Raw genomic sequence first — 21,884 nt, 5'->3', positions numbered from 1 at the left:
TTTAAATGCATTTTCTGCTGTGAAAATGACAATGGTCCCAAAAATGTGTAAAAATTGTCTGAAGTGTCCGCCATAGTGCCGCAGTCACGAAAAAAAATCGCTGATCGCCGCCATTAGTAGTAAAAAAAAAAAAAATTAATAAAAATGCAATAAAACTATCCCCTATTTCGTAAACGCTATAAATTTTGCGCAAACCAATCGATAAACGGTTATTGCGATTTTTTTTTCCAAATATAGGTAGACGAATACGTATCGGCCTAAACTGAGGAAAAAATTATTTTTTAGATATGTTTTTGGGGGATATTTATTATAGCAAAAAGTAAAAAATATTGAATTTTTTTCAAAATTGTCGCTCTATTTTTGTTTATAGCCCAAAAAATAAAAATCGCAGAGGTGATCAAATACCACCAAAAGAAAGCTCTATTTGTGGGGAAAAAAGGACGGCAATTTTGTTTGGGAGCCACGTCGCACGACCGCGCAATTGTCTGTTAAAGCGACGCAGTGCCGAATTGTAAAAACCCCTTGGGTCATTTAGCAGCATATTGGTCCGGTCCTTAAGTGGTTAAGGACATATTAAACAATGGCATTAGTGCATTCTGAGGCAGCAAATAAAATAACAAAAACCTGGGAGGCTAAATACCAATGTAAAAAGGTATGTTAACGAGAAAAAACTGTCCTTTAAAATATATATATAATGCCGAAGGGTCAACACAGACATTCCAAAACTTCAAGGAAAGCAATAAGAAAGGCAAGAGTGCAATCGGGTCAAAAAATAAAGATTACAAGTGACATATTTCTGAGAAGAGCAAAAAAAATCGCAAAGCGCAGAAACTTCTGATTCCCGGTGCAGATGGGGACATGCAAGTATGCGTCCTTGATGTCCAGGGACGCCAGAAAGTTCCCCGGATGGAGCGCAGCAACTACTGAACGAATTGATTCCATCCTGAACTTTCGCACCCTCACAAAGGCATTGAGGGACTACAAACAGATTCAAATAGAATACTTGAAACCTTTCCTCCAGTGGCACAGGTAAAATTACCGCGCACATGAGCAAGTCTTGTACTGCTCCCATTAAGGCAGACCGACGAGCCAGAAGGAGAGGAAGATTTGGCAGGCAAGAAAGAAACTCGATCTTGTACCCTTAAGTGACCACCTCGCAGACCCACTGGACGCAGAGCAGGGAGGTCCACCGAGCTGCAAACCCGCAAAGCTGTCCCCCTACCCTTGAGTGGGGGCGGGGGCAAAACTTCATGCGGTAGCAGGCTTGCGCACCCAGGGACGCTTCTGTTCCCCAGCTGGACCTTTGTCTGTCTGGGAGGATATGCCGGCTGACCCTGACTGATGAAAATACCGCTTCTGCACTGAATAGGAGGGCCCTGGCTTAAGACGCGGCTCCTTTCCCTTAGAGGACTGAGGGAGAAATGTGCACTTACCTCCAGTTACAGCCTTAATAAGGTCGTCTAGTGAGGTACCAAAATACCTCCCACCTTTGAACGGCAAATGTGCTAAAGCATTTTTGGATGCTTGGTCAGCAGACCAGCATTTCAGCCAAATCAGTCAGCGCAATACCACCGCTGATACAAAGGCTCTGGAGATCAAGGGAGCTGCATCCATACGTACACAAGGCCCTCTACCAACTGGTCGGCCAACCTAACACACTCAGGGGGGAGCTGATGCTCCTCCACTGTCTGGCGCCAAATCTTTGCCCATTTAGTAAGCGTCTGAGACACCAGAGTTGCAGCCAAAATAGGCTGCAACGCAGACCCCAACATGGTAAACATGAAACGGGTCACAACTTTGGACCTCCTATCAGTAGGGTCCTTAAAGGCAGAGGTCCCCTTTACCGGGAGAGTGGTTACCTTATTTAGCTGAGAGACCGGGGGGTCCTTTTTTCAAAAGGATAACGGACCGCCATGCGCTGAGGGACCACAAAGGACTTCTGTGGTCATTTCCATTCCTTATCTATGAACTTATCAAAGAAAGTAACATAAGGAAAAACTTTCACAGAGCGGTTAGATTTGTGTGACCCAAAGGTGACAGACCCCTCTGTGGAAGTCCCAGCTACATCCTCAAGCTTGAAGAGAGTCCCTCACAGCATCAATAAGTGCACTCACAAGTGCCCTGTCTTGCACTGACCCAGACAAGGGGTCCTCCTCACCAGTGAGGGCCCGGCCCGCATCCTCCGACATACCAGAACTGGGGTCCTGAGCCGCAGCCAGGCTCGAATCCGAGTCAGAGCATTCCCCAGAAGATGGCGGGGGGGCTTTTTACCCCCCTTACACCCACACGCCACTTCCACCCTGACAACAAATGATTCCAGGACTACCGACAGCATGTCCATGGGAACCACAGGGGTAACGTTTGCTGCCTATGGCAATTTAGGGGAAAAAAAGGCCAGATACTGACTCCATATTCACCCACTGACAGCCCTCAGGGACTAAGTGGAAAAAAAAAAGTCCACCCTCCTTGCTGCAGCGACCGGGGGGGACTTACCCAGGGGACTCACCACCCAGAGGGAGACCACTCAGCACCTCTGCCTGCCTTCCTTGTATACACAGCGTGTGTGTGAGGAAAAAACTGTGAGGGAAAAAAACTGAGGTGAATGAGCTGTGCGCCGTTCAGAAAGCCAGTGCTGGAGGCCAAAACCCACTCCAAAATGCCTGCCAGACGCCTCAGATAAAAGGGCGCAGACCACAAGAAAATGGTCACCTGCAATACCGACATGCGCCACAGTGCGGCCACGACAAAATGGCCGCCAATGGAAATTCCCATAGAGAAAGCAGGCACATTAAAAATGGCGTCGGCGCTGCAAAATATGGCGCCTGAGCACCGCAATGTGGACTAGAAGGCCGTGCAGAGACTTCCCAGGAGACATACCCCCCTCACAGAAAGTGGACCCCGGCACCCCACGGTCCGCCGCAGGGACCTGGAGTCCCCCCCCACAGGTACACCCTGGTCGCAGCGGGCCCTAGGGCAGGAGGGGAAAGGGCGACAGAGAGCAAGGAAAGGGAGGACAGGAGAAACCCTTAATCCCAGGAATGCCCAGCTGTTCCATCCTGCCGAGGCAGGAGGAACTGTACTTACCCATCCTTGCGAGGATTTGCTGCCGCGTCCACAACCCACAACTGATGGTATGGAGTAGCTGTCGGCCCGGTCCACTGTGAGTGAGACAACAGCAGCCCAGTCATATGTGGACCCCGGAGCATATGCTCACCGGCCACCCCTGGAGCCATGGGGTATGTCGTGGGCGACCCAGCGCGTAGCTAAGGTCTGCTCACGCTCGATGGCCGGACTGGGGGGACTACAAGGATCTATAATATCCAGCCTGTCACCCAGCCGGCAGTTGATAGAAGAATCACAACAATTAAATAAAAATGTAAAATGTCTTCAGGACTCTGGGCCCAAAGAGAGCCACGTCCTTCTCCTCTGCTAGGCAGAAAAAAACTGATCTGCATGCTGCAGGGTGAGGGGTTATGACCGGAGGGACAGCCCCCTGGGCGGGGCTGTTTTACTCTGTTAAAGTTACATGTTTTAAGATAACTAACATGTCTGCTTAGTCCTCTCCTATGAACAGGAACATAACCCACTTGTCAAGATTTAAGGAGCTGTGTCCGTCCATGGACGATAAGAGAAAAAAGGGAATTAATCTGGACTAATAAAATGGACTTTTGGCAGTACAGGTAATTAATGTAAAAAATCTATAAATATTTATTCATAAAAAAGGCATATATGAAGAAAATTGTATACATAACTTTGTGAAAACAGTATAGTATCAGCATATGATCTCAGTAAATATTACATAGAATATTTCAAATAAAGCTTATACTTATGCAGATAGACTCATAAGATGAGAACATATAGCATCAAAGAGTGTATATAAACTTTTTATTCTTGAAACTGAGTTCGATACGCAGGAGTGCGACACAGACACACTACACCCTCCATGTTCCCTACTTGACGACTACTCCTCGGGTGTGAAGATAACACTGAATCACTGAAAAGGATTACCCCCTTTTCTGTGCTGGGGTGGTGACTCTTCCCCCCTGCTGCCTAGCTTACAAGCAATTCAACACTTGGAGCTACACCATATTCAGGGAGATTTGTAGGACATTGGATGAGGTACCTGTCGCTTACCCTCTATCACCGCCGATCAACAAACCGTGCGATAGTCCTACCCTCTTATCTTTACATACAACGGTGTTTCAGAGTACCTACCATATGCCCAGAAGGCTGGTTAGGTAACAGCGCTGTATATACCCTACATTACTATTAATGGTCTGATCCACATACTTTTGCGGAAACCTGATTAATCTACCTCTATGCTCCTGATTAAGCGTCCTGTACACGAAACATGTTGAGAGTAAAAGCAAGATCTACCATTTCGCATATCGAACTCCGTTTCAAGAATTAAAAGTTTATATACACTCTCTGATGCTATATGTTCTCATGTTATGAGTATATCTACATAAGTATAAGCTTTATTTGAGATATTCTATGTAATATGTACTGAGATCATATGCTGATACTCTACTGTTTTCACGAAGTTATGTATACAATTTTCTTCATATATGCCTTTTTTATGAATAAATATTTATAGATTTTTTACATTAATTACCTGTACCGCCAAAAGTACATTTTATTAGTCCAGATTAATTCCCATTTCCATATTATCGGGACGTTGGTACACTCAAATAGTTGCATTCACAGTAACTTGTCGCCCTGTGTTTTATGCATATCCTGGCAAGGTCCACTTAAAGATAAGAGAAAAAAAAATCCAGGTGGGAGCATTGTCCGGGTGGACATCATATGATTTACTCCCATTTAGGCTGCCTAGTGCATGCCCTATGGGGTGTGCAGAGGCAGGATCTGTGTCAAACGAACACAGCAAAATACAGCTCCGTGTGCTAGGGCGCAGCCTTGGTCGCATGTGATCACCATGACCGATCAAATATCAGTTGTCATCTGTGGCTTTCATTTACAGCCATTGTGTGTACTGTTGCAATTTCTGACGTGGTACGGGGCCAATCACAGCGGATCTGTACCATGTGATAGTTGTGACCATCACAGTAGTAAGCAAGGCTTCATGAATGAAACCTTTGTACAGAGAACGTTAGAGCTTGCTCATTATTATGATCACTGTAATAAGAAATCAGAGAACAACATTTTTTTTATATCCTGATCACCACCCAGATTTAGTACAGTGTCACTATGGCGACACTCTACTGCTCTGGCCACAGTATGTGGCAGCAAGCGCCCAGTTTCACATGCACAGACTGCCATACAGGTACGACGGTTTGAGCACCAACCTGCCGCTATATATACAGTGGCTGGTCGGCAAGTGTTTTTTTTTTACCGCTTCCCGACTGCCGCACGAGGATATACATCAATAGAATGGCACAGCTGTGCTAATGGGCGTATATATACGTCCCTTTTTAATTTGCGAGCCGTGTGGTGGCGCGTCCGTGAGCTCCGTCACCATGCCCCGCGGACTCGATGTCCGCCGGTGTCCCACGATCGGGTCACAGAGCTGAAGATGTCAGTGTAAACACAACATCTCCTTCCCCTGACGTGTCACTGATAGTCTGTTCCCTGTCATCGGAAACAGCGATCAGTGATGTGTCGCAGCAAGCCACGCCCCCTAACAGTTAGAAGCACTCCCTAAGTCGCACTTAACCCCTTCAGCGGCACCATGACAATGGTGCCAAAATAGTGTCAAAAGTGTCCGCCATAATGTTGCAGTCATGATAAAAATCGCTGATTGCCGCCATTACTAGTAAAAAAAATTTTTTATAAAAATGCCATAAAACTATCCCCTATTTTGTACACGCTATAATTTTTGCAGGAACCAATCAATAAATGATTATTGCGATTTTTTCACCAAAAATATGTAGAAGAATATGTATCGGCCTAAACTGAGGGAAAATATATATATATATATATTTATTAGAGTAAAAAATATTGCATTTTTTTCAAAATTGTCGCTCTATTTTTGCTTATAGCTCAAAAAATAAAAACCGCAGAGGTGATCAAATACCACCAAAAGAAAGCTCTATTTGTGGGAAAAAAAGGACATCAATTTTGTTTGGGAAACAGGTCGCACGATCGTGCAATTGTCAGTTAAAGCGACGCAGTGCCAAATCGCAAAAAGTGGCCTGGTCTTTGGCCAGCGAAATGTTCCAGGGCTTAAGTGGTTAAATACGGGTCACCAGTCACCTTAGATTGTAAGCTCCTCGAGGTCAGGGACTGATGTGAACATATAATATATGTGTAAAGTGCTGTGTAAATTGACATCACTATAGAAGTACCTGTGATAAAGAAAATATGGTGACGCTGCACTACTCTGGTGATGGTATGGAAAATAAAATACATTTCCAAAAAGCTGTGAAAAATTAGAACTCACCATGTCCTTTACGAAGTACAAAACTGGTTCATATGGGAGGTGTTTGTACTGTCCATTAAGAGACACAAGTCCTGTTCTCCATAACTCTTGTATGCAGCAGCATAGGCCGAAGGTGAACGATTTCATATGTCCCTTGAAGGACATCAGGAAAAAGAATGAAGGGAGTACAAAAATCTTTTTCTTTTTTTTTTTATCTTCTTGCACAACCTGGACTTGGGCTTTTTTTTTTTTTTTTTAAGTAATTTCACTCTGCCCGAGAATTTCTGGGGAATTATAATTCAGTTGTTTCTTGGAAATTCATACAGAATCAAGCAATCTTATCATTGTGTTGATAACCTTGTTGCCTGTAATTATCTGTGTGTATGGGTCCATTCTTTCTGACCACGTTACCACTTTGCAGATTAAAAGCCATAGAATCTGCAATAATCACTATTACCCTGAGATACTGTATATAATCTAGGCTGGGAGCAGGTGGACAGCAATTATTTTTACTTATGTAAGGAGAGATCTAAATTTTTTGAAACTCAAAATTATATTTGGATTGTTTAATACTGCCATGTACCTTATTGATTAGTGGGAATTATATATACAGTATATACATTTTTTTTGTATATATGTTCTTTATTTTGGAAAAGGATACATCCAGCTCACTCTGTGGAGAAAAAAAAAGACCCAGTTAGTAATACCAGACAAATATATACATTGTAGTTTCTTTAGGTTAATGCACTTTAACAACTAAGCAGGGATTTCCCTTCCACCTGAAAGTGCCTAATGAACCATCAATGCAGGAATAAAGACAGTTTTAGTACATGGATTAAATTTGTCTGGTTCAGCAGGGACTGGCGGAATTTTGATCAATGTATAGGAAGACTGGTTGTACACAAGTTGATCTATCGAACAATTTGTTGGAAAATTTTCTCTTGATCAGCGCCGCTGGCTGTGCTGATCAGTGTATTCTGGTGGTGAGGAAGTATCCCCCTTGTAAGAATACAGTAGCTCAGCGGGAGAATTCCCACATCCACATCGAATGTGGATGGGGGAATAAGTCACTTTCGGTACAATCTTTTTTTATGGAAATACTGGAAAGGTAAGAACAACAGTAATATTCCCATGCAGGGGAAATAAACAAATCATGGCACAACTTAGTAATACACAATAAAAGCATATGTGATCGTAGAAATTGCCAAACATGGAATTGAGTCACTTTCATTCAACCCACTGATTAAATAAAATAAAAAAATGGAAAAGATCTATGGATGGAGGAATCTGTTTGATCTTTTTTTTTTTTGCTGTTCAGTCCACAGGCTGAAGAATTTTTTTTTTATTAGTATATGATCAGCGTTAGCCCCCATGTCTACATTGATTAACCTATAGAATGAGTATGTATGTTGTTGTGCCTAGTAGTGTCAGTAAATTGTGTTTAAGTACAAAGTGCACACAAAGAATAAAATGTTGCTCCTTAGTGTCCTTGGCAAATAGGACACACCGGAAGAAGGATTTATATAAGTGGATCATATATAAATACAGATATACAGTAATAAAATCCAACACTGGTTCCTATATATACTTTAATGCAGGGACTATATATGTGAAACACAATGAGGGTTATTTAATAATGGCAAATTCACTTTGCACTACAAGTGCACTATTAAGTACAGTCGCTGCAGACATGCAAGGAAAAAAAAATAGGATTTTTGTACTCACCGTAAAATCAATTTCTATGAGTTCATGGACGGACACAGCAGCAAATGACCTTAGGGTATTATCCTCCCTTTTAGGAGATTGACTCGACAGAAAAAACAGCATGTTAAGTGTTAAACACTCCACACAGTACAGTACCTCCCAGGGGGCGGTTCCCCCAGGTAAATCCCCCACACTCTGCTCTGCAGCCCCAGTTCGTAACAAGCAGTACAAACAAAGGAGGGGTGGGTGCTGTGTCCGAACTCAGAGAAATGGATTAACTGAGTACAAAAATCCTATTTTCTCTTCCGTTCATGGACGGGCACAGCAGCAATTGTCCTTAGGGACGTCCCCAAGCAGTGTCAAAAAATCGAGGGGTGGGAAAACACAGCAAACCAACATCACCCCAAACAAACCAGAGCTCCTCAACAGAGGAACTTCAACCTTAAACAGCCGCCTGCAAAACCTTGCGGCCAAAGGAGGCATCCGAAGATGCACTCACATCCACCTTGTAAAACTTTGAGAAGGTGTGGACTGACGACCAGGTCGCTGCCTTACACACCTGTAAAACAGACGCTTGATGGCGGAAAGCCCAAGAGGCACCAATTGCCCTGGTCTAATGCGCCGTAACCCGGGAAGGGGGGCGCCCGACCCTTTAAGGCATAGGCCTAAAGCACGACCTGCCTGATCCACCTAGAAATGGTGGCCGACGAGACCGCCAGACCCTTCTTCTTAGGACCAGTCACCAACACGAACAGTGAATCCGACCTCCGAAACAGAGCCGTAGCAGACAGGTACACCCGTAAGGCTCGAACCACTTCCAAGGAATGCAACGCAGCCTCTTTTGGGTTCGCCGGCCAAGGACACAGGGATGGAAGAACAATGTCCTCATTAATGTGAAAGGCCGAAACCACCTTAGGAAGGAATGACAGCACCACCTTATCCCTGTGGATGACCAAATAGGGAGCCTTGCAAGACAAGGCCACCAATTCAGACACCCATCTGACTGATGTAATTGCCACCAGAAAAACCACCTTCTGGGAAAGAGTCAATAAAGGGATTTCCCTAATGCCCTCAAACAAAGGCTTTTGAAGCACCGAGAGGACTAAATTCAAGTCCCACGGAGGCAGTGGAAGACGCACAGGAGGGGCCACATGCCGAACTCCCTGCACAAACGTACGTACCAGAGAGTGCGACGCCAAGGGTCACTGAAAGAAAAAACAGCCAAGGCCGAAATCTGACCCTTAATCGTACTTAAGGCGAGAGCCTGATCCACTCCACAGTGTAAGAACAGCAGAATCCGGGACATCACGTATGTACGGGGGTGCCAATTCATCTCCTCACACAGAGATGTAAGCCTTCCACGTACGATGATAAATCTTCCGGGAAGTAGACTTCCGCGCTCGTAGCATGGTAGAGATTACCGAATCCGACAGACACCGGAGGGGGAAATGAGCGCCTATCTGATGCACAAAAAAACTCTATTGATACAAGACAAAAAAGGGAATGTGGGATAATTAGGGTCGTGGTTCCAGCAAGAAAAATGGCGGCGAGAAAACTTCCGGTCCGCCCATTTCAGGGGGGGGAGGGGGCGGAAACCTCACAATTACAGTCAGCCATAGAGGGGTATAAATATAGAGTGCAATAAAAGTAAAGCAGCTTCCTGAGGACGCAATATATCTTGCGAAACGCGTAGAGGCTGCTGATACCCATGGGATACCACACCGATCGTATGAGAGGTTCGGGGGGAACGAAGTAGAGGAATGTTATTTCTTTCATGTGGTTGCATACACGGCTGGAGAAGCTTGGTGCCGGCAAACAGGCACACTAAAATCTGAGTGTAATATATGCTTTGTATTTTAAATCAAAACATTTTTTTTTACCTACTACACTTTGATGGGCATCCTTTCCCTGTGAGCTTTTATAGAGAAAGAGAAGCCATAACAATATATTCAAGATACCGGACAGCTGTGGTGATACAAAACAGGAGTGGTTATCCTGGGAATGAACCAAAGGCCCTTTATTGAATGGGATCTGGTGAGTTGCCATTTTTAACGGTGATGGGAAGATCACGGAAGTGGTGAAATCACGTTGTATTTGAACACTTCACAGGAGAAATTCTTATTGATTAAGAGCACCTGGTTACCACATTGGGACTTTTTTAGTAAAGAGAAAAGGATTCATTTAGGAACCCTCCTTCACATGAATATTTATTATTATTTGTTAGTAATTTTATTACACTAAAACGTTGTTTATATATGTTTAAACATCAAAAGGCTGGTACGCAAACATTGGCATGTGCTAGTGAGTGACCAGCTACTGGCACCTATTTTACCGGAGAGGCCACTTTAGGGGAGTCTCTTTACTATCCAGTTGCATTGCCCCGAGTGTCCAGGATCCCCCACGGGAGAACAGGACCTTTTTGCAAAACTTAACTGGATACCATAGATGTAAAAAGTGTCAAGTATGCACTCTAAATAGGTGACAAGATAGAAAGATCTCTCATTTCATATCTACCAGTACCGGCAGGTCCTATGAAGTGGAACCTTTCATCACTTGCTCCTCTGAAGGGGTAGTGTACCTTATTCAATGCCCCTGCGGGCTCCAATATGTAGGAAGGACCAAGAGGGCACTACGAGTTAGATTGAATGAGCACATAGCAAACATCAGGAAGGGCGTTGATAAGCACTCGATATCCAGACATTATGACTTGGTGCATGGGAGGAATCCCGCTGGCACTTTGTTTATAGGTATCGACAAATATAGGCCCCATTGGGGGGGCAGTTCTCTGGTTAGAGAAATTTCAAAACAGGAAATGTCATGGGTATATCGGCTAAGAACTTATCTGCCCCATGGGCTTTATGTGGATACAGATATCAACGCCTTCATAAACAATTCCTAGAGTTTGCTATGATGCTCATATCAAGTATGGCCCCCTTTAGATTACTAATTGGTCTTATGGCATTACTATTAGCTAACTGATCTGACCAATTGGAACTGGACATTGTGTGGACTTGTTCCATATGTCCTGATTTGGTTGATGAAACCCTGGAGGGACTATTTTGGGTTGCCCAGATTTGGACTCTATGGTTGCTTCAGTTATGGTTTTGGTTTGTTTAATTCGTTTTTTAAATGACAAGTTTGTCAGTTTTTTGGAGAGATTTGAGAAGATTTATTCATGAAAAAAATATGGATAACCTCTGGGGTTGGGATTATGTGGGCAACAATAATAATCAAAAAATATACAAAAAATTATTATATACCGTATTTATCGGGGTATTGCGCGCTCCGGCGTATAGCGCGCACCCCTAAAGTGGACCCGCATTCCTGAAAAAAAAACATTTTAGTACTTACAGTCTTGCTGTCTTGCGCGGCGTCCATCAGCGGCCTCATTGGGTCCAGCGTCTGTCTGCGGCTTCGGTGGTGTCCTCCTCGTCGGGTCCGGCGTCCTTCTGCGGTGTCCTCCCCGCTTCCCGCGCTGAGTTTGAACCACTGCGCCGGCATATACCGAGCGCAGTATACTCGGGTATAGTCGGGCAGGCTCGGCTCCTCTCGCGGTCACGTCCAGGACGTGACCGCTAGAGGAGCCAAGCCTACCCGAGTGTACTGCGCTCGGTATATGCCAGCGCAGTGATTCAAACTCGGCGTGGGAAGCGGGTATTGGCGTATATCGCGCACCCACGATTTTGCCCTGAATTTCAGGGCAAAAAAGTGCGCGGTATACGCCGATAAATACGGTAGGTATAGAAAAAATCATAATTATACAATACAATACATGGTATAAAAACACAGATTGGGGACAATAAATGACAAAAGATACAGTGCCACAATTCTAATTCTCCAAAAAGGAGACAGTTGAAAAAAGGCTCATCCAACGCGTTTCAAACAATAATTAAAATTCGTTCTTTTTCAGGGATATCACATTATATCTTTTATCTACAGTTGTATTCAAAATTATTCAACACCCACTGAAATTTATTGTTTTGCCCAGTTTGACATTGATTTTGATCATTCAGTCATCCTGCTTACAATTTAATCAAAGAGGCACGTGTAGGTCAGACAAATATAACATAACATTTATAATGAAATAACCACAAATGTCTTTTCTGTGCTCACATCATTATCAGTTTTATTCAACCCCCAGTTGACATTCAAACTTAGTACTACATCCTTTTACAGTTAGAACAGCTTTTAAACTTGAAGCATAGCTTGACACAAGTGTCTTGCAGCGATCTACGGGTATCTTCAGTCACATTCTTAGGCTTGCGCACTGCAACTGCTTTCTTTAAGTCCCACCAGAGGTTCTCAATCGGATTGAAGTCTGGTGACTGCGATGGCCACTCCAAAATGTTCCAGCCTTTAATCTGCAACCATGCTCTAGTGGACTTGGAGGTATGCTTGGGATCATTGTCCTGTTGAAAGGTCCAACGTCTCCCAAGCCTCAGGTTTGTGACGGACTGCATCACATTGTTATCCACTATCTCCTGTTACTGAAGAGAATTGATGGTACCTTGCACACGCTGAAGCTTCCCTTTACCTGCAGAAGCAAAACAGCCCCAAAGCATGATTGACCCCCCGCCATTCTTCACAGTAGGCAAGGTGTTCTTTTCATCATAGGCCTTGTTCTTCCTCCTCCAAACATAGCGTTGATCCATGGGCCCAAACACTTCTAATTTTGTTTCATCAGTCCACAGAACACAATCCCAAAACTTCTGTGGTTTGTCCACATGATTCTTTGGAGACAGCAAGGGGGTGCGCCTGGGAGTTCTGGCATGGAGGCCTTCATTACGCAGTGTGCGCCGTATTGTCTGAGCAGAAACTTCAGTACCCACATCTGACAAATCTTTTCTCAGTTCCTTTAGCAGTCACAAGGGGACTTTTCTCCACTCTATGCTTCAGGTAGCGCACAGCAGTCAAAGTCAGCATCTTCTTTCTGCCACGGCCAGGTAGCGTTTCAACAGTGCCCTTTGCCTTGAATTTGCGAATGATGCTTCCTATGGTCTCTCTTGGTATGTTTAACATCTTTGCAATCTTCTTATAGCCATTGCCCTTCCTGTGAAGAGTAATCACCTCTTCTCTTGTCTTCCTGGACCATTCCCTTGACTTCACCATGTTTGTAACCACACCAGTAAATGTCTAGAAGGAGCTGAGTATCACAGTCATTTTAAAGCTGCCTGATTGGTGCTTATTAGGCTTTATTGCTGCTCCCTGACATCCACAGGTGTTTTCAATACCTGATTGAAAACACTTCAATGAACCTCTGTTCTTCAGAGTGGTAGTCTTTAAGGGGTTGAATAATTGTGTAAATGAAGAATTCACAAAATACACATTTACTACTGTATTACAAAACCAATTTATGTCATTTTAGTTGCATATGGTTCTTTAAGAAGTCCTTGTAGGATTTAATTCTGAATACAATTACAAATGTACACTAAATTCCCTAAACCCCTTTACAGCATTGGGGGGTTGAATAATTTTGAACACAACTGTATAATAAATCAGAAAAAGTAATCATAATAATTTTAGTTTTTAAACAATTTAAAAAAAAAAAACACATCCGGTGTGAGTAGTTTCGAATGAAAACTCACTTCATTGAATCCTTTGCAGATGTATGTATTCCCCCAGCAGTCATTTAAATGAAGCGCGTCCCCGCGCCGAACAAACTGCGCATGCGCCGTCCGTCAAATATCCCAGTGTGCATTGCTCCAAATGACGTCGCAAGGACGTCATTGGTTTCGACGTGAACGTAAATGACGTCCAGCCCCATACACGGATGACTTACGCAAACGACGTAAATTTTTTAATTTTCGACGCGGGAACGACGGCCATACTTAACATTGGCTGCGCCTCATAGACCCAGGGGCAACTTTATGGCGGGAAAAACCTAACGTAAACGTTGTAACTTTACTGCGTCGGCCGCGCGTACGTTCGGGAATTCGCGTATCTAGCTAATTTGCATACTCGACGGGGAAATCTACGGAAGCGCTACCTAGCGGGCAAAAAAAAATAGCATTTAAGATCCGACGGCGTAAGAGACTTACGCCTGTCGGATCTAATGAATATCTATGCGTAACTGATTCTAAGAATCAGTCGCATTGATACGACGGCGCTAGGCAGAGATACGACGGCGTATCTGGAGATGCACCGCCGTATCTCTTTTGAGAATCTGGGCCTTTGTATTGATGCTGCCTTGCAACATGCCTCCCTAACGGGAGGTACAAGTTTCCCATTTTCATACTGTGTACATGCTTTTCCAACCGTTTTTTCAATTCCTGTCTGTTTTTTCCAATATAGAAAGCCCCACATTGGCACATCATAATATACACTACCCCCTGTGTTTTACAGTTTGCAAAGTGTCGAAAAGTAAATGTTTCCCCATTGGGGAGTGCCAGTGCGGGTCCTCCACCTATGACAGAACATTGAGTGCATGCTCCACATGGGCATGTCCCAAAGGTTTTACATGGATCACCCCTAGCATCCCCCTTATATTCGCTCTGTACAAGCATATTCCCAATAGAATTTGCCTTCCTAAAGGTGATCTGGGGTTTAGGGGTTACACATCCTTTCAAGATTGGGTCCTCTGAGGATAGACCAATATTTATTGATAACCTTTCTAATTTTCAAGTGCGCATTTGAGTAGGTCATGATTATACGAGAGATATTGTCCTCTTTATTATTTTTCCTATTATTTTTGAAGATCAGATCACGTCTCTTAATTCCTAACACTCTATTTAAAGCCTTCCTGAGGCTTGTTTTGGTGTAGCCTCTCACCATCAGGCAATTACTGAGTTTGTCCGATTACTTTTGGAATGTCTTAGCTGCAGTTTCTTCTAATATGCAGGAATTGGCTATAGGGGATGGAATTCTTCAGGGTTACGAGATGGAAGCTCTCTGCTCTGTTACGGGAAGGCGAATTCTATTGGAATATGCTCGTACAGAGCGAATATAAGGGGGATGCTAGGGGTGATCCATGTAAAACCTTTGGGACATACCCACGTGGAGCATGCACTCAATGTTCTGTCAAAGGTGGAGGACACACACTGGCACTCCCCAATGGGGAAACATTTACTTTTCGACACTTTGCCAACTGTAAAATGTGCCAATGTGGGGCTTTCAATATTGGAAAAACCAGACAGGAATTGAAAAAACGGGTGGAAAAGCATGTACACAGTATGAAAATAGGAAACTTGTACCTCCTGTTAGGGAGTCATGTTGCAAGGCAGCATCAATACAAAATGCCCAAATTTACTTTTTCAGTCATAGAGAGAGTACATATCCCCCAAAGGGTTGGAGACTGGAATAAGGTCCTGCTCCAGCGGGAGATGCGCTGGATCAGGCACCTTAGAGCCACCACACCTCCAGGCCTCAATGAGATGGAAAGTTTTAGGCCCTTTTTGGAAGGGTTTAATTCAGGGAAAACTGACTAATATTACCCTCTGTATAACTGTTAATGTATAGAGGGATTTTTTTGCCCCTTTTCTTCCAGTAGTCCACTTACCCTATTTGGGGCTACCTTATGATTAAGATCTCCATATGTTGACTTGGAGGAATAGAGATTTCAAGAGACTTCTTGAGACACAGTTTGTACATATTGGGGTTTTAGTAATTAATTTAAGATTATTGTTTCATTATGATGGTCTATGTATATTTGTTTAAAATGCAATTCTAACACATTGACATACCTATGCATTTGTCTGCTTTGTTCCAGCGACATCACTGTGTTTTTCTAATTTGTTTTGTTTGATTCCTCAGATTTCATGCTGCTTTAGATCACAGGGTGCCTTTCCTACCATCCGGTGCCCAAAAATACGTTTTTTTTATTTTTATTGGCTTATGCTGATTTCCCTGACTTTTGTTCCCTCCCAGCTTCCAGATATGGGAGACTTTTGGCACTGCTGTTATGCAGTCCCTGGTCAATTTCAAATCCCTCATCCCTATGGGGGATTTCTTTCCATTGATCCTAACCCCTAATATCCCGCTCCATTGTTTTTATGACCCACGTCCTTATACTTAATTCCCATCTGTTAGGGTGCTTACATCTTTCCCTCTTTCAACATGGCCGCGCTGGCGTTTCCAGTTTTGGTGCACTGAGGTCGTCATGGGTCTTTAGCCGGCGATTGGCGCGGCCCGCGAAGGGGGCGGTGCCGCAATATGACAGATAGATGCGACACATAATCCAGCTGATGTGATCACATGACGGACACCAGCCAATCAGGGAGCTGGAGGGGTATAAAAGGATGCCAGAGAGACCAAACGGCATCATTCCCTCTCCTCAGCGCATTTGCTGAGGAGTGTTATAGAGGTCTATGTGCTGCTTGCTTTTTGTCTACATGGGGACCAATTAGACTCACTGGGTCTTTGCTCTTTATGCGATTCATGACCAACGGTAAGCATTATAATTCAATGTGTAGAATGGTGCATATATATATGCCTGTTACATTTTGATTTTCTCCTTAACTTTATGGGGTTATATCTTATAATCTTTTAGCTAGATCTTCTCAAAAAGACGCCCTCTGCATTGCATAATGATCCTAGTCTCTGATGGGATAGGCTTGGTAACCCTTTTTTGTGATATTCAGAAGCAGAATTGATGAGGAATCTATGATAGCACTATGACTGCTGGGGGAATGCATACATCTGCAAAGGATTCAATGAAGTGAGTTTTTCATTCTAAACTACTCACACCAGATGTGTTTTTTTTTTTATATTTTTTAAAAACTAAAATTATTATGATTACTTTTTCTTATTTATTATAGATAAAAGATATAATGCAATATCCCCGAAGAAGAACGAATTTAAATTATTGTTTGAAACACGTTGGATGAGCCTTCTTTCAACTGTCTCCTTTTTGGAGAATTAGAATTGTGGCACTGTATCTTTTGTGATTTATTGTCCCCAATCTGTGTTTTTATACCCTGAATTGTATTGTATAATTATGAATTTTTCTATACCTATATAATAAAAAAAATTTTGTATATTTTTTGATTATTATTGTTGCCCACATAATCCCAACCCCAGAGGTTATCCATATTTTTCATAATCATTGAGGGATGATGGCAACTTCATGTTCATTTGCATAAGCTGGTCTATTTATATGAGAAGATTTCTTCGGGAAAATAATAATTATTAATCAGATTTTAATCATTAATTTTGATATTTAATGGACTTCCTTTTATATATATTTATCAATCTCTTGTGAGACGTTATTCCATCTACCCTCGGTGGTCGGGTCTTGTTGATCCTGACACCCGGGTGTAACTTCTCTCATTGCCGTTTAATGTACTCACCTTTTTTAACACATAGAGGGGTATGATCAATTTATATTGAGATTGTTTTATTTACTGTATGTAAACCGCTCCTCTGAAACCCGAAGTTGCATGCTTAAAGCGTTGTATACCCGCTGTCATCTTTTTTTTTTTTTTTTAAACCTGAAAAGCAAAACCCATAATCAGCTAGTATGCGGGGATTATGAAATACTTACCTTGGAACGAGGTGAGATGAACTTACCTGGTCCACGCCGAGGGAGATGTCATCTTTCCTCAGCGTGTCTTCCGGGTATCGCCGCTCCAGCGCTGTGATTGGCTGGAGCGGCGATGTTGTCACTCCCGCACATGCGTGCGGGAGACTTCTCTCCGGCAAGGTCCGGCGGCTGCCGGCCCTTTAGCCGAGGATCCCGCTGCGCATGCCGTCCTAGGTCAGTCTTCTAGGACTGTGGAAGGAAGAAAAGATCCTTAGGTCTGTACAGAAATGGTCTACTGTGACAGCTGCGGCTTCGGTCTGATGCTGCATGCACCTAGCATGTTGTAATCTAGTCGGGTTTGGTGTCTACATCAAATACAATCCGCGATTTTGCAGTACTTCACTATGGAGTGTTTTTATTCATTTTTCCACTATACTGTATATGAGCCATATTATTCCACAAACGTACGTCGGGGCGGCACCCAACCACGCAACTGTACGCTCCAGTACCTTGTCACTTCCTGCATTGCTGGCTCTACACTGCTGCGGCCGTGGAACGCACGCTCCGGGGATCCGGACATCTCGCAGCTCACAGCACCCAGGATCTATTCTAGCTGATTTGAAATCACTACAGCCTCAGTGCCGGGTCCAAGGCACTCACAAAGTAAGCGGCCACTTGGCTCCCTGAAATGTATGTTTTTATATCTTATTAAAACGAATTACGCTATGGTTTGCCACCATTTATTTTCCATGCACATATCCGAGAATCCATGATTGTTTCCAACACTGCTGTCAGGACGTATCCCATTCATATGCAGGTGATCCTGTCAAAGCCTTAATTGTCCTCCCTTTTTGATATCAAAATTGGGGGCAATTCCATCTGGTAAGGAGCCTGCCTATTTATTCACATTGGGGGCCAGATTCACGAAGCAGATACGACGGTGTATCTCAGATACACCATCGTATCTCAGCTTTTTTCAGGTCCTATCTATGCGCCTGATTCATAGAACCAGTTACGCATAGATAGGGCTGAGATCCGACAGTGTTACACTGTGTTACACTGTCGGATCTTTTTTTTTAATTAAAAATGGCGCCGGGGGCGTTCCCGCTGATTTACACTGAATAATATGTAAATCAGCGAGATACGCGAAATTCACGACCGTACGCGGACCCGACGCAGTGTTCTTACGTCGTTTCCGTAGCGCGGTACCCGTCGTATACTTACCCCTGCTAAAAGCAGGGGTAAGTATTGTTAAGTATAGCCGTCGTTCCCGCGTCGAGTTTGAAATTTCCTACGTCGTTTGCGTACGCCGATTCACGAACACGCGCGTCGCAAGTCTAGCTCCCGTCGCAACCACTGACGTCCTATTGACGTCAGTGGGAGCAATGCACGCCGGGAAATTCCCCGGACGACGCATGCGTATTTAAATCGGCGCGGGAGCGCGCCTGATTTAAATATGACACTCCCCTAGCCGCGGAATTTGAATTCCGCTGGGGGATTTAGGATCCGCCGTCGCAAGTTTGGAGGTAAGTGGTTTGTGAATTAGCCACTTGCCTCCTAAACTTGCGGGAGCGGATCTTAATTCACGTAGAACGAGCGGATCTATTAGATCCGCTGCGCTACGTGAATCTGGCCCTGTGTGTTTTGACAAAAATCACGGTGAAGGTGGATCATTCTGATTGAAAACACGATACTTCTTGCAATTAAGAAATCACCTAAGGGAATTCATTTTTCCAGCTTTAAAAACGTCATCACTGGACTTTTTCTTTTTAATTGTGGACTCATATATGTTTATCACTATTTTTGATTATCACTACATTATCATTAATATCCAGGGACTGGATATAGTGATTCACTATAGCACTTTGTTTCTTATCTGATGTCTAGTATTCATATTTAGGTTTAAATATTGGTTAATACTATTATTTTATTTATTTAGCGCACCTTATCTTTACACAATATTGCATAATCTTTGATTATTTTGGGTAGCAGCTCATTTTCAGTTTAAAAATACATTTTGGCGCGTAGTATCTCCATTCCATATTATTCCATATGTTGGTGACTGTTGCTGAGGATCTGCCCTTTTCATCCACCTGCTGGAGAAAGTCTGATTGGGAAGACTATAATGATCCCTGTGCCTTACTGACCGCTGTTAACGGTCAGTGGATTCGGTAAGGAGACTACATCTCACTACCTGGGTGTCCCTTTTTGGTGGAAGAAGATTTTTTCAGTGCACCCTTCTTCTCCTTTCAAAACCATTAACCACTTCACTACTTGGGACTTTTACATTGATATAATATTGGTTTCAAACGTTTGTTTTATATCATCTTATTCACTTTTTACTTTGAATTTTTCACATATTTTTGTTATCATCACTCAATATTTTAGCGCTGTACCTTTTTTGTATTTTATGTCTTTTTTACTTTGGGTATCTTGAGTAATAGGTACTGGCGGCTTCTTTAATTAGGTTAATTTATACACATTTATTCACGTGTTAGCGCAGTGTTTTTTTCCCCCCTAGGGATAACATCTTTTATATACCTAGTGTTGTAATGGGATTAGAGAGGGTCAGAAGAACATTGTCCGCGAATAAGTCAATCTCATAGGATTCACTGGCGTATGGAATTCCCTATAATTTTAGGATCAGCAGAGAGAGCCGCTGCCAGAGGTACCAGGGCCAGGATAAAGAGGGCCGGGGAGAGGGGGCAACCCTAACACGTTCCTCAAAGGAAAGGAAAAGGAGGAGAAGCCCTCATAGCGAAATGACGTTGTAGGGGAGGAGTACAGGAGAGCCAGGTCAGAAAAAAAAATCTCCAAAACCCCAATGTTGCAACACATATCGTAGATAGTCCCTGGACAGGGTTTTAAATGCCTTGTATATATCAAGTGAAAGCAAGTATGCTGGAATTTTATGTTAATGCAGCAGGGAAATAAGCTGTATCACTTTGCGTACGCTGTCGGCCGCCTGGCGATGAATCCTACCTAGTCACTGTGGATCAGTTGGCATAAATATTTGACGCCGGCACTCAAGATCTTATCCAGAAGTTTCATGTCCACGTTCAGTAAGGAAATTGGCCTGAAAAGCCTGTGGATCTTGTGCTTCCACCTCCGATTTCTGGATCATAGAAATATGAGCTCAGAGGGCATTGGAGGAAGGCAGCTCGCCAAAACGCTTTGGGTTAAAATAGGCTGTCAGGTGAGGTGTCGGCAGTTGAGAAAATTTGCAGTAATAAAGACCAGAGAAACGGTCAGGGCCGGGGTCTTTGCAGGACGAGTCAATTAGATAGCTAGGGATACTTCCAGTTCAGAAATGTTCGCATTCAGTGCCTCCCGGGCAGTCGTGGGCAAAGAGGGGAGCCTAAGATCTTGGAAAATAGCGTCTGCCAGGTCAGTAGGGAAGGGAGCGGGTTTGCTATAAAGGGAGGACAGGAAGGTTGCAAAAGACTCTGATTTTAGTCTAGTCCGAGGTGAGGTCGCCCCCGGGTGATCAGAGTCGGATTGGTTTCAGAGCCAGCTTCGCCCCTGGCTTGTTCGCACAAGTGTAGAATTTATGTCTTACCCAGCAAAGGTCTCTTTCCGCTTGATCAGAGGCCAACAGGTTTAATTCCACAACAATCGCATCATTGTCGCAATCGATGAAGAGGATTTCCAGGTAGCATCCACTGCCCCCAATTGAGTAATAGTATTAAGGTCTCAAAGCCTCTGCTCCCATCCACATTTATGTGCTGACGTGATTTGGATGAGGTGGCATCGCAAAGGGGCTTTGTGGGCCTCCCAAAGGGAAATCGCAGAAGAGACGTGAATACTTTTTCAAGGCACTGTAAATGTAATAATAGCCTGCAATGCCAAGCTGTGGTTTCCAAAGTGAGCAAAATCCTTTCTTGTATTAAAAGATTACGTGTAGGGGTTGGGGTGAACATGGAATCACATAAGCTCCTACAAAGGCACCATCCCTTGGAAATATGCAAATATGTTACAAAAAAAAGGGGGGTTGGAACAAGGTGGGACTTTATATGTGCCTTTGAGGAGTGTAAACTTTTCTATTTTTTTATCAAAGGCACATATAAAGTCCCACCTTGTTCCAACCCCCCCCCCCCCCCGTTTTTTGTAAAATATTTTCTTGTATTAAAGGGGGTATGGACTGCAGAGGGAGACATAATTTTGCCCCTGTAAAAATCATTAGTAAGATCTCATCTAGAATATGCCGTTTAGTTTTGGGCACCCGTTCAAAAAAAAGGATATTATGGAACTGGAGAAAGTGCAGGAAAAGGAAAACCAAACTGATAAGAGACATGGAGGAGCTCAGCTATGAGGAAAGATTAGAGGAACTAAATGTATTCGATC

At 43.5% G+C, this 21,884-nt stretch overlaps 1 protein-coding gene across 1 annotated transcript in view; it reads right to left on the bottom strand.

Moving 5' to 3' along the window:
* AP4S1 (adaptor related protein complex 4 subunit sigma 1) overlaps positions 1-21,884 on the bottom strand; it is a 103,760-nt gene that overhangs the window by 6,080 nt on the left and 75,796 nt on the right. The window contains exon 5 of the mRNA XM_040333577.1: positions 7,041-7,052. Coding sequence (XP_040189511.1) covers positions 7,041-7,052 — 12 coding nt within the window. The remainder of the gene's footprint in view (positions 1-7,040; positions 7,053-21,884) is intronic.

This window comes from Rana temporaria, chromosome 13 (genome assembly GCF_905171775.1).
Source record: "Rana temporaria chromosome 13, aRanTem1.1, whole genome shotgun sequence".
In the NCBI taxonomy this organism is placed as follows: Eukaryota; Metazoa; Chordata; class Amphibia; order Anura; family Ranidae; genus Rana; species Rana temporaria.
This window is presented reverse-complemented; position numbering and strand designations above follow the sequence as displayed.